The sequence below is a fragment of the Salmo salar genome, chromosome 03 (genome assembly GCF_965601325.2).
Source record: "Salmo salar chromosome 03, fSalSal1, whole genome shotgun sequence".
In the NCBI taxonomy this organism is placed as follows: domain Eukaryota; kingdom Metazoa; phylum Chordata; class Actinopteri; order Salmoniformes; family Salmonidae; genus Salmo; species Salmo salar.
Genome location: NC_138293.1, coordinates 97,753,479 through 97,767,051, shown reverse-complemented (window position 1 = coordinate 97,767,051; position 13,573 = coordinate 97,753,479). Strand labels below are relative to the sequence as shown.

The 13,573-nt window shown below is 51.2% G+C and overlaps 1 protein-coding gene across 3 annotated transcripts in view; it reads left to right on the top strand.

Annotated features, from left to right (window-relative positions):
- LOC106606201 (dihydrouridine synthase 1-like (S. cerevisiae)) overlaps nt 1-10,233 on the top strand; it is a 34,300-nt gene extending 24,067 nt beyond the window's left edge. For 2 of the 3 annotated variants that reach the window (XM_045715856.2, XM_045715855.2), the window contains exons 8-14: nt 66-213; nt 289-385; nt 3,567-3,655; nt 3,924-4,090; nt 4,894-4,931; nt 7,561-7,636; nt 7,728-10,233. In XM_045715856.2, coding sequence (XP_045571812.1) covers nt 66-213; nt 289-385; nt 3,567-3,655; nt 3,924-4,090; nt 4,894-4,931; nt 7,561-7,636; nt 7,728-7,885 — 773 coding nt within the window. In that variant the 3' untranslated portion in view covers nt 7,886-10,233. Of the gene's footprint in view, nt 1-65; nt 214-288; nt 386-3,566; nt 3,656-3,923; nt 4,091-4,893; nt 4,932-7,455; nt 7,510-7,560; nt 7,637-7,727 lie in introns of those variants that run through there. The other variant, XM_045715857.2, reaches the window with a different exon arrangement.
- The last annotated feature ends 3,340 nt before the right edge of the window (nt 10,234-13,573 follow it).

Below are 13,573 nucleotides of genomic sequence, written 5' to 3'. Positions count from 1 at the left end.
TTTCTGTGTGTGTGTGTGTATGGTTCTCTGTGTGTTTCTCTCTTTCTCTGTGTGTGTGTTTCCAGAGGGGAACCTCCATAACCCAGCTCTGTTTGAGGGTCTCAGCCCTCCTGTATGGGAGATGGCTGAGGAGTATCTAGAGGTGGTCAGTCAGTACCCTCCCTGTACCCTGTCCTATGTCAGAGCACACCTCTTCAAGCTCTGGCACCACACGTATGTAACACACACACTCAGTACTTCACTATCGCCACAATCTGTGTGTGAGTTTATTTGTTAGTGTTTCTCCAGACTGCAGATCCACAAGGACCTGAGAGAGGAGCTGGCTAAGGTGAAGAACCTGCAGGGGCTGACAGAGGTCAGCAGACAACTCAGACTACGCTGCCAGGTACCAAGGGTTAGGGTTAGCTACACTGCCAGGTACCAAGGGTTAGGGTTAGCTACGCTGTCAGGTACCAAGGGTTAGGGTTAGCTACGCTGCCAGGTACCAAGGGTTAGGGTTAGCTACGCTGCCAGGTACCAAGGGTTAGGGTTAGCTATGCTGCCAGGTACCAAGGGTTAGGGTTAGCTACACTGTCAGGTACCAAGGGTTAGGGTTAGCTACGCTGCCAGGTACCAAGGGTTAGCTACGCTGCCAGGTACCAAGGGTTAGGGTTAGCTACACTGTCAGGTACCAAGGGTTAGGGTTAGCTACGCTGCCAGGTACCAAGGGTTAGGGTTAGCTATGCTGTCAGGTACCAAGGGTTAGGGTTAGCTACACTGTCAGGTACCAAGGGTTAGGGTTAGCTACACTGTCAGGTACCAAGGGTTAGGGTTAGCTATGCTGTCAGGTACCAAGGGTTAGGGTTAGCTACACTGCCAGGTACCAAGGGTTAGGGTTAGCTACGCTGCCAGGTACCAAGGGTTAGGGTTAGCTACACTGCCAGGTACCAAGGGTTAGCTACACTGCCAGGTACCAAGGGTTAGCTACACTGCCAGGTACCAAGGGTTAGGGTTAGCTACACTGCCAGGTACCAAGGGTTAGGGTTAGCTACGCTGCCAGGTACCAAGGGTTAGGGTTAGCTACGCTGCCAGGTACCAAGGGTTAGGGTTAGCTACACTGCCAGGTACCAAGGGTTAGCTACACTGCCAGGTACCAAGGGTTAGCTACACTGCCAGGTACCAAGGGTTAGCTACACTGCCAGGTACCAAGGGTTAGGGTTAGCTACACTGCCAGGTACCAAGGGTTAGGGTTAGCTACACTGCCAGGTACCAAGGGTTAGGGTTAGCTATGCCTTCAGGTACCAAGGGTTAGGGTTAGCTATGCTGCCAGGTACCAAGGGTTAGGGTTAGCTACGCTGCCAGGTACCCAGGGTTAGGGTTAGCTACGCTGTCAGGTACCAAGGGTTAGGGTTAGCTACACTGTCAGGTACCAAGGGTTAGGGTTAGCTACACTGTCAGGTACCAAGGGTTAGGGTTAGCTACACTGTCAGGTACCAAGGGTTAGGGTTAGCTACACTGTCAGGTACCAAGGGTTAGGGTTAGCTACACTGTCAGGTACCAAGGGTTAGGGTTAGCTACACTGTCAGGTACCAAGGGTTAGGGTTAGCTACACTGTCAGGTACCAAGGGTTAGGGTTAGCTACACTGTCAGGTACCAATGGTTAGGGTTAGCTACACTGCCAGGTACCAAGGGTTAGGGTTAGCTACACTGCCAGGTACCAAGGGTTAGGGTTAGCTACACTGTCAGGTACCAATGGTTAGGGTTAGCTACACTGTCAGGTACCAAGGGTTAGGGTTAGCTACACTGTCAGGTACCAAGGGTTAGGGTTAGCTACACTGTCAGGTACCAATGGTTAGGGTTAGCTACACTGTCAGGTACCAAGGGTTAGGGTTAGCTACACTGTCAGGTACCAAGGGTTAGGGTTAGCCACGCTGTCAGGTACCAAGGGTTAGGGTTAGCTACACTGTCAGGTACCAAGGGTTAGGGTTAGCTACACTGTCAGGTACCAAGGGTTAGGGTTAGCTACACTGTCAGGTACCAAGGGTTAGGGTTAGCTACACTGTCAGGTACCAAGGGTTAGGGTTAGCTACACTGTCAGGTACCAAGGGTTAGGGTTAGCTACACTGTCAGGTACCAAGGGTTAGGGTTAGCTACACTGTCAGGTACCAAGGGTTAGGGTTAGCTACACTGTCAGGTACCAAGGGTTAGGGTTAGCTACACTGTCAGGTACCAAGGGTTAGGGTTAGCTACACTGTCAGGTACCAATGGTTAGGGTTAGCTACACTGTCAGGTACCAAGGGTTAGGGTTAGCTACACTGCCAGGTACCAAGGGTTAGGGTTAGCTACACTGTCAGGTACCAATGGTTAGGGTTAGCTACACTGTCAGGTACCAAGGGTTAGGGTTAGCTACACTGTCAGGTACCAAGGGTTAGGGTTAGCTACACTGTCAGGTACCAAGGGTTAGGGTTAGCTACACTGTCAGGTACCAAGGGTTAGGGTTAGCTACACTGTCAGGTACCAAGGGTTAGGGTTAGCTACACTGTCAGGTACCAAGGGTTAGGGTTAGCTACAGCGGTGGGTGCACCGCGGTACCAAGGGTTAGGGTTAGCTACGCTGTCAGGTACCAAGGGTTAGGGTTAGCTACACTGTCAGGTACCAAGGGTAGGGTTAGCTACACTGTCAGGTACCAAGGGTTAGGGTTAGCTACACTGTCAGGTACCAAGGGTTAGGGTTAGCTACGCTGTCAGGTACCAAGGGTTAGGGTTAGCTACGCTGTCAGGTACCAAGGGTTAGGGTTAGCTACACTGTCAGGTACCAAGGGTTAGGGTTAGCTACACTGTCAGGTACCAAGGGTTAGGGTTAGCTACACTGTCAGGTACCAAGGGTTAGGGTTAGCTACACTGTCAGGTACCAAGGGTTAGGGTTAGCTACACTGTCAGGTACCAAGGGTTAGGGTTAGCTACACTGTCAGGTACCAAGGGTTAGGGTTAGCTACACTGTCAGGTACCAAGGGTTAGGGTTAGCTACACTGTCAGGTACCAAGGGTTAGGGTTAGCTACACTGTCAGGTACCAAGGGTTAGGGTTAGCTACACTGTCAGGTACCAAGGGTTAGGGTTAGCTACACTGTCAGGTACCAAGGGTTAGGGTTAGCTACACTGCCAGGTACCAAGGGTTAGGGTTAGCTACACTGTCAGGTACCAAGGGTTAGGGTTAGCTACACTGTCAGGTACCAAGGGTTAGGGTTAGCTACACTGTCAGGTACCAAGGGTTAGGGTTAGCTACACTGTCAGGTACCAAGGGTTAGGGTTAGCTACACTGTCAGGTACCAAGGGTTAGGGTTAGCTACGCTGTCAGGTACCAAGGGTTAGGGTTAGCTACACTGCCAGGTACCTAGGGATCATTTTGTTTTTCACCTTTCCTTCCCTCCTCCCCAAAATGTTTTACTCCTTTTTAGTTTCTTTTCCTCACCAATTGCTCCTCCTCTTTTTCTCCCCCTCTTCTCCCCCTTCCCCCCCTCTTTTCTCCCTCCTCCCAACACAGCTAGATGATGACACTGGTTCTTTTCTCATTTGTTTAACCTCTGCAGGAGGAGATAACCATTGGAGGAGAGGAGGCGGGGCAGGTGGTTGGGCTGCCATTCCCTCATTGGATCTGCCAGCCGTACGTCAGACCAGTGTGAGTGACAATTTCCTGTTGAGAATCCTAACTTGAGATCTGTGTACATTCCTTTACTTAGATTTGTGTGTATTAGGTAGTTGTTGTTAGATTACTGGTTAGATATTACTGCACTGTCGGAACTAGAAGCACAAGCATTTCACTACACTCACATTAACATCTGCTGACCATGTGACCAATACAATTTAATGTGATTAGAAGATCAGTCATCAGTCCACACATAGAAACCGTAACATGTTGACGTGAGGATGAACATTGTTCCTGCCAGGCCGAAGGATCCGGTTGCCAACAGCAACGGTACAGAGGTGAAGGCAGTGCGTCACAAGAGGGCGTTGTCACTAGAGGACTCGGACGGGGCGAGCGACGCCCTCTCCAAAAACAAACAGAAGAAGAAAGCCAGAAACCCCCACAAGAACTTCTGTCCCGAGCAGAAACGTGAGTCATTTTTCTTCGTAGTATTGCAGTCACCTATGCTCTCTCTCTCTCCAGTCTAATGAAGCAATAAGGCCCTTAGCCGTGGGATACTGGCCATATACCACAAACCCCCGAGGTGTCTTATTGCTATTATAAACTGGTTACCAACGTAATTAGGGCAGTGAAACTAAATGTTTTGTCATACCCGTGGTGTACGGTCTTCCCTGTGGCTCAGTTGGTAGAGCATGGTGTTTGCAATGCCAGCATGGTGTGTGCAACGCCAGGGTTGTGGGTTCGATTCCCATGGGGGCCCAGTACAAAAAAATTCAAAATAAAAATAAATCCATGAAATGAAATGAAATGTATGCATTCACTACTGTAAGTCGCTCTGGATAAGAGCGTCTGCTAAATGACTCAAATGTAAAAAATAATAATAATAATAAACCACAGCTGTCAGCCAATCAGCATTCAGGGCTCGAACCACCCAGTGTATGACATAACATGTATTTTTACTGCTCTAATTACATTGGTAACCAGTTTATAATAGCAATAAGGCACCTCGGGGGTTTGTGGTATATGGCCAATATCCCACGGCTAAGGGCTGTGTCCAGGCACTCAGCGTTGCGTCGTGCGTAAGAACAAACCTTAGCCGTGGTATATGTTTTGTCATACCCGTGGTATGCGGTCTGATATACCACGGCTGTCAGCCAATCAGCATTCAGGGCTGGAACCACCCAGTTTCTAATGCTACAGAATCTACAGAGCCTCAGCCTACACAAACAGTACAGTAGATAACCTCTGTTTTACCTCTGTTTTCTCTGCAGCAAAGTACATCAAGTGTGAGCAGTGTGGAAATCCAAAGGTGAGTGGAGGAACGACCTCTTCACCCTGTTCCTCATTACCATGTGTAGGATGAGAGGGCGTCAGATGAAGTTTAGCCCTGGCCTAAGAAACGTTCAACCTCTCTCCCAGTCCTAACTGACTGTGTATAGTAGTGTTACATATGCAGGTCAGATTCTTAGGAGCAAGAAGCAGAACTGCCACGTCTGTTGGTGCAATTTTGTACTTCCAGGTCCCTAACCTGTCTCTTCCCCCCTCTCCAGGGCCCTAACCTGTCTCCTCCCCCCTCTCCAGGGCCCTAACCTGTCTCTTCCCCCCTCTCCAGGGCCCTAACCTGTCTCTTCCCCCCTCTCCAGGGCCCTAACCTGTCTCTTCCCCCCTCTCCAGGGCCCTAACCTGTCTCTTCCCCCTCTCCAGGGCCCTAACCTGTCTCCTCCCCCCTCTCCAGGGCCCTAACCTGTCTCTTCCCCCCTCTCCAGGGCCCTAACCTGTCTCTTCCCCCCTCTCCAGGGCCCTAACCTGTCTCTTCCCCCCTCTCCAGGGCCCTAACCTGTCTCTTCCCCCCTCTCCAGGGCCCTAACCTGTCTCTTCCCCCCTCTCCAGGGCCCTAACCTGTCTCTTCCCCCCTCTCCAGGGCCCTAACCTGTCTCTTCCCCCCTCTCCAGGGCCCTAACCTGTCTCTTCCCCCCTCTCCAGGTCCCTAACCTGTCTCCTTCCCCCCTCTCCAGGTCCCTAACCTGTCTCTCCCCCCTCTCCAGGGCCCTAACCTGTCTCTTCCCCCCTCTCCAGGGCCCTAACCTGTCTCTTCCCCCCTCTCCAGGGCCCTAACCTGTCTCTTCCCCCCTCTCCAGGGCCCTAACCTGTCTCTTCCCCCCTCTCCAGGTCCCTAACCTGTCTCTTCCCCCCCTCCAGGGCCCTAACCTGTCTCTTCCCCCCTCTCCAGGGCCCTAACCTGTCTCTTCCCCCCTCTCCAGGGCCCTAACCTGTCTCTTCCCCCCTCTCCAGGTCCCTAACCTGTCTCTTCCCCCCTCTCCAGGTCCCTAACCTGTCTCTTCCCCCTCTCCAGGTCCCTAACCTGTCTCTTCCCCCTCTCCAGGGCCCTAACCTGTCTCCTCCCCCCTCTCCAGGGCCCTAACCTGTCTCTTCCCCCCTCTCCAGGGCCCTAACCTGTCTCTTCCCCCCTCTCCAGGGCCCTAACCTGTCTCTTCCCCCCTCTCCAGGTCCCTAACCTGTCTCCTCCCCCCTCTCCAGGTCCCTAACCTGTCTCTCCCCCCTCTCCAGGGCCCTAACCTGTCTCTTCCCCCCTCTCCAGGGCCCTAACCTGTCTCTTCCCCCCTCTCCAGGGCCCTAACCTGTCTCTTCCCCCTCTCCAGGTCCCTAACCTGTCTCTTCCCCCCTCCAGGGCCCTAACCTGTCTCTTCCCCCCTCTCCAGGGCCCTAACCTGTCTCTTCCCCCCTCTCCAGGGCCCTAACCTGTCTCTTCCCCCCTCTCCAGGGCCCTAACCTGTCTCTTCCCCCCTCTCCAGGGCCCTAACCTGTCTCTTCCCCCCTCTCCAGGGCCCTAACCTGTCTCTTCCCCCCTCTCCAGGGCCCTAACCTGTCTCTTCCCCCCTCTCCAGGTCCCTAACCCGTCTCTTCCCCCCTCTCCAGGGCCCTAACCCGTCTCTCCCCCCTCTCCAGGGCCCTAACCTGTCTCTTCCCCCCTCTCCAGGGCCCTAACCTGTCTCTTCCCCCCTCTCCAGGTCCCTAACCTGTCTCTTCCCCCCTCTCCAGGTCCCTAACCTGTCTCTTCCCCCTCTCCAGGGCCCTAACCTGTCTCCTCCCCCCTCTCCAGGGCCCTAACCTGTCTCTCCCCCCTCTCCAGGGCCCTAACCTGTCTCTTCCCCCCTCTCCAGGGCCCTAACCTGTCTCTTCCCCCCTCTCCAGGGCCCTAACCTGTCTCTTCCCCCCTCTCCAGGGCCCTAACCTGTCTCTTCCCCCCCTCTCCAGGGCCCTAACCTGTCTCTTCCCCCCTCTCCAGGGCCCTAACCTGTCTCTTCCCCCCTCTCCAGGTCCCTAACCTGTCTCTTCCCCCCTCTCCAGGTCCCTAACCTGTCTCTTCCCCCTCTCCAGGGCCCGAACCTGTCTCTTCCCCCCTCTCCAGGGCCCTAACCTGTCTCTTCCCCCCTCTCCAGGGCCCTAACCTGTCTCTTCCCCCCTCTCCAGGGCCCTAACCTGTCTCTTCCCCCCTCTCCAGGGCCCTAACCTGTCTCTTCCCCCCTCTCCAGGGCCCTAACCTGTCTCTCCCCCTCCTCTCCAGGGCCCTAACCTGTCTCTCCCCCTCCTCTCCAGGGCCCTAACCTGTCTCCTCCCCCCTCGCCAGGGCCCTAACCTGTCTCCTCCCCCCTCGCCAGGGCCCTAACCTGTCTCCTCCCCCCTCGCCAGGGCCCGAACCTGTCTCCTCCCCCCTCGCCAGGGCCCGAACCTGTCTCCTCCCCCCTCGCCAGGGCCCGAACCTGTCTCCTCCCCCCTCGCCAGGGCCCGAACCTGTCTCTCTCTCTCTATAGGGTAATCAGTGTGTATTCAACCTCTCTCCAGGTCCCTAACCCCCTCTCTCCCAGTCCCTAACCCCCTCTCTCCAGGTCCCTAACCCCCTCTCTCTCTTTTTGTAGGGTAATCAGTGTGTATTCAACCTGTGTCGAGGTTGCTGTAAAAAGAAGGCCTACAAGGAGGTGGCAGACTGCCCAAGTGAGTCCACACACACACACACACACACACACACACACACACAGCTATCTTTCTCAGATATATCATGTATTTCCTCTCGTCTGGTTTACAGGTCATGGGCTGAAGTTCAAGACCAAGGCAGAGAAACAGAAGTCAGAGCGGGAAGAAGAGGGAAAGAGCAGAGGATTACAGGAGGAAGAGGATGGAGGATTGTTGAACGGGACCCCCAGCACCCCAACAGACCCCCACAGAGGACAGACTGTGGCCTGAGACATGGACAAACAGGGACATAGACATCCATTCATACGTAGAGCAGTACACACACACCAGGATGTGAGAAACTCCATCCATCAACAGTATACAGAGACAAGAACGTGTTGTAAGGAACACGTGTCCATCCATACAGTCTCATACTCACCACTGTCCTCCATTGCTGCTGTGCTGATCTGGCTTTGTTGGGGTTTCACCACTACGCCCTCCTCCTACCTGACTGACTGGAGGAGTCTTCCTGGACTAGCTCCACTGGGACTGACGTAATGGGGAGTCTTCCTGGACTAGCTCCACTGGGACTGATGTAATGGGGAGTCTTCCTGGACTAGCTCCACTGGGACTGATGTAATGGGGAGTCTTCCTGGACTAGCTCCACTGGGACTGATGTAATGGGGAGTCTTCCTGGACTAGCTCCACTGGGACTGATGTAATGGGGAGTCTTCCTGGACTAGCTCCACTGGGACTGATGTAATGGGGAGTCTTCCTGGACTAGCTCCACTGGGACTGATGTAATGGGGAGTCTTCCTGGACTAGCTCCACTGGGACTGATGTAATGGGGAGTCTTCCTGGACTAGCTCCACTGGGACTGATGTAATGGGGAGTCTTCCTGGACTAGCTCCACTGGGACTGATGTAATGGGGAGTCTTCCTGGACTAGCTCCACTGGGACTGATGTAATGGGGAGTCTTCCTGGACTAGCTCCACTGGGACTGATGTAATGGGGAGTCTTCCTGGACTAGCTCCACTGGGACTGATGTAATGGGGAGTCTTCCTGGACTAGCTCCACTGGGACTGATGTAATGGGGAGTCTTCCTGGACTAGCTCCACTGGGACTGATGTAATGGGGAGTCTTCCTGGACTAGCTCCACTGGGACTGATGTAATGGACGGACTAATTTCTCTCTTGGACTTTAGCATAACAAGTTAGCTTTGAAGTCAATGGGAGATTCACCCCAAAACGTCCAGTTACATGTGGGGCTTTCTAGTTGGTCTACAGCTGTTTCTGGAAGGAGGAAAAACTCATGGAGTCGTAACAGTACTATCCCAGTGCTGCTCAATCTCTACATGTATTAGTCTTTTGGTTGTGGTCAATAATGGGACTATTTCCTGGTGATCTTTGTCATGTTTTCCCCTGAACTAGAATGATATTTTATCACCTGACTGTTAGAATGGTGACTCTCTGTCCAACAGTAGTCAGTCCGTTTTTTTTAAATATCATTTTTTATCAAGCTCCTAGTCTTAATGTGTACCTGTGTGATGTGTATGGCTTGGAGTTGTTTTTTTCTAGACCCGACTCCAGAAAGTATTTTAGGGTAGGGATGCTGATCTGAGATAATCATATTCATTATTCATCATTGTTGGGGCGGCAGATAGCATAGTGGTTAGAGCGTTGGGCTAGTAACTGAAAGGTTGCTAGATCGAATCCCCGAGCTGAAAAGGTACAAATCTGTCGTTCTGCCCCTGAACAAGGCAGTTAACCCACCGTTCCTAGACCGTCATTGTAAATAAGAATTTGTTCTTAACTGACTTGCCAAGTTAAATAAAATAATAATGATCTGAGATCTGTCCATATAGGTCTTATTCATTATGATCTGAAAGGCTAAACTGATCCAAGATCAGCACTCCTACTCTGAGACGCTTGGTGGATACGGGCCCTGGTCCGGCCATGTGGTAAAACTCCTGGTCATTCTGATGTGTAACAGCCAGGGGTGTTTATCGTGCATTCATGACAAGTCGGAAATTTTAAACTTCGAGTTAAAATGAACTTAAGTTATTTGCGTAGAGCTTCCTATTTGTTGATTCTGATACTTTCCAAGTGGGAAATCTTTCTTCAAGTTTCCAAGTTGTCTTGAACACACCATTACTAGGAACAAAACAGAGGGGGGGGGGGGGGCTACCTGAATTTGTCCAATAGAAACTCTTGTTTTTGTTGCAAAACGTTTTCCATTATGAAATTGTTTTGCTACGGTTTGCATAAATGAATAAACCCCAGGTGAGAACTCAATGCCAAATCACACTGGAAACTATTTATCACTTCAAATAATATATAAATGATTTACAGAGTCATATTTGGTTTTAATTTCTCTTTGTGATGGTTTTATTTATTTTCTGGTGGTTGGGGGTTGCTTGCATTGAGTTCAGTGCCTTCTGGTAGACATAACACTTGGCCTATCCAGTCATATATGAACTTGAGGTTAAATAAATGGATGTGACAAGTGGTGCATTTGATATTTCTCTCTTAACTATGGTTTCTCCGTTCATACATTTTGGGCCAAAATGAGCCCTTTTGACAATAATAACAACTTTTGGATTTTCTGCTGAATATAAAACTGACACCATCTTGTCTTTTTACTGTGGTTTCTGGATTTATTTTGAAATTAAATAAATCTATGGGAAAATAATCCCCATCTGTATCGCAAGTAGTAGATTCAATTACCATCTTGCATGCTTTCATAAAAATATCTGCTAGGTAAAGCCCCGCCTTATGTCAGCTCACTGGTCACCACAGCAACACCCACCCATAGCACACGCTCCAGCAGGTATATTTCACTGGTCATTCCCAAAGCCAATTCCTCCTTTGGCCCCCTTTCCTTCCAGTTCTCTGCTGCCAATGACTGGAACGAATTGCAAAAATCACTGAAGCTGGAGTCTTATATCTCCCTCTCTAACTTTAAGCAGCTTACCTTTCTATTTTTCTTTTCTTTTGTTATTGACTACGTTTGTTTTATGTGTAACTCTGTGTTTTTGTTGCACTGCTTTGCTTTATCTTGGCCAGGTCGCAGTTGTGAATGAGAACTTGTTCTCAACTGGCCTACCTGGATAAATAAATGTAAAATAAGAGGACTTTTATTTTGAAAGTCGTGAATATCAGATGTGGCGTCATTCCGAAAAGGAAGCTGAAATCCCACGCTCGTAGCATTTTTATCAATGTAAATTCAGGCAAAGTTTTGGTGGACTTTTGGCTAAACATTCTAGCAAAAAAAGGAAAACGCATCCAAATTGATAAAACGAACTGTCCGACGTTTATTGCCCCCGAAATGTCCAAACTACAGTGGTTAAATGTGTTCCTCACGGAGCGGCTAACCGCGGCTGCTATAGAGATCTTTGGGGCCGTGGAAAAAACGATACTCGAGTATCAGGAAGAGATCATCCGTTTGAGACAGGAGAACAGTCGCCTACGGCGTAATAACGCGGTGATCCAACGAGAGAAGTTACCAGACCCCCAGCAGCAGCAGCTCACGTTCTCCGTCTCTGAAGAGGTTCTCCTGGACTTGGAGGAGCAGCACTGTGGGCAGAGCCAGAGGTGGAGCTCCAGTCTGGGGAAAGAGGCCCCAGAACCCACACAGTCAGACAGAGAAGGAACAAGATTGCATGACCAGTCAGGAGGAAGCACAGCTTCAACAACTGGAGTTTGCTATCAAATTGACTCCTGTCTATTGTGTGGAAAATGACTGTATCAGGACCAACCTCAGCCCTGACACCATGACCAGCTACAGACTGTATCAGGACCAACCTCAGCCCTGACACCATGACCAGCCACAGACTGTATCAGTACACCATGACCAGCCACAGACTGTATCAGTACACCATGACCAGCCACAGACTGTATCAGTACACCATGACCAGCCACAGACTGTATCAGTACACCATGACCAGCCACAGACTGTATCAGTACACCATGACCAGCTACAGACTGTATCAGGACCAACCTCAGCCCTGACACCATGACCAGCCACAGACTGTATCAGTACACCATGACCAGCCACAGACTGTATCAGTACACCATGACCAGCCACAGACTGTATCAGGACCAACCTCAGCCCTGACACCATGACCAGCCACAGACTGTATCAGGACCAACCTCAGCCCTGACACCATGACCAGCCACAGACTGTATCAGTACACCATGACCAGCCACAGACTGTATCAGTACACCATGACCAGCCACAGACTGTATCAGGACCAACCTCAGCCCTGACACCATGACCAGCCACAGACTGTATCAGGACCAACCTCAGCCCTGACACCATGACCAGCCACAGACTGTATCAGTACACCATGACCAGCCACAGACTGTATCAGGACCAACCTCAGCCCTGACACCATGACCAGCCACAGACTGTATCAGGACCAACCTCAGCCCTGACACCATGACCAGCTACAGACTGTATCAGGACCAACCTCAGCCCTTACACCATGACCAGCCACAGACTGTATCAGGACCAACCTCAGCCCTGACACCATGACCAGCCACAGACTGTATCAGTACACCATGACCAGCCACAGACTGTATCAGGACCAACCTCAGCCCTGACACCATGACCAGCCACAGACTGTATCAGGACCAACCTCAGCCCTGACACCATGACCAGCCACAGACTGTATCAGGACCAACCTCAGCCCTGACACCATGACCAGCTACAGACTATCAGTACACCATGACCAGCCACAGACTGTATCAGGACCAACCTCAGCCCTGACACCATGACCAGCTACAGACTATCAGTACACCATGACCAGCCACAGACTGTATCAGGACCAACCTCAGCCCTGACACCATGACCAGCTACAGACTGTATCAGGACCAACCTCAGCCCTGACACCATGACCAGCCACAGACTGTATCAGGACCAACCTCAGCCCTGACACCATGACCAGCCACAGACTGTATCAGGACCAACCTCAGCCCTGACACCATGACCAGCCACAGACTGTATCAGGACCAACCTCAGTCCTGACACCATGACCAGCCACAGACTGTATCAGGACCAACCTCAGCCCTGACACCATGACCAGCCACAGACTGTAGAGCTTCTGTCTCAGATCAAACCACAAGCTAATGAACTAAAATGTAATACAGACTGCACTTCATGGGAGAAACGAGGCCAAGATGGGTATAAATACCTTATCACCCAACCACACACAACAATTCCACCAGCTCACCATGTTGACAACCCAGTACCCCCAGCCCTGGTCCTCCAGTGTCCCCAACAGTGTTTTCCCAACCCTGGTCCTCCAGTACCCCAACAGTACAGTTTAGTTGTATCCCTGCTCCTCCAGTACCCCAACAGTACAGTTTAGTTGTTTCCCTGTTCCTCCAGTACCCCAACAGTACAGTTTAGTTGTATCCCTGGTCCTCCAGTACGTTTAGTTGTATCCCTGCTCCTCCAGTACCCCAACAGTACAGTTTAGTTGTATCCCTGCTCCTCCAGTACCCCAACAGTACAGTTTAGTTGTATCCCTGCTCCTCCAGTACCCCAACAGTACAGTTTAGTTGTATCCCTGCTCCTCCAGTACCCCAACAGTACAGTTTAGTTGTATCCCTGCTCCTCCAGTACCCCAACAGTACAGTTTAGTTGTATCCCTGGTCCTCCAGTACCCCAACAGTACAGTTTAGTTGTATCCCTGGTCCTCCAGTACCCCAACAGTACAGTTTAGTTGTATCCCTGGTCCTCCAGTACCCCAACAGTACAGTTTAGTTGTATCCCTGGTCCTCCAGTACCCCAACAGTACAGTTTAGTTGTATCCCTGCTCCTCCAGTACCCCAACAGTACAGTTTAGTTGTATCCCTGCTCCTCCAGTACCCCAACAGTACAGTTTAGTTGTATCCCTGCTCCTCCAGTACCCCAACAGTACAGTTTAGTTGTATCCCTGCTCCTCCAGTACCCCAACAGTACAGTTTAGTTGTA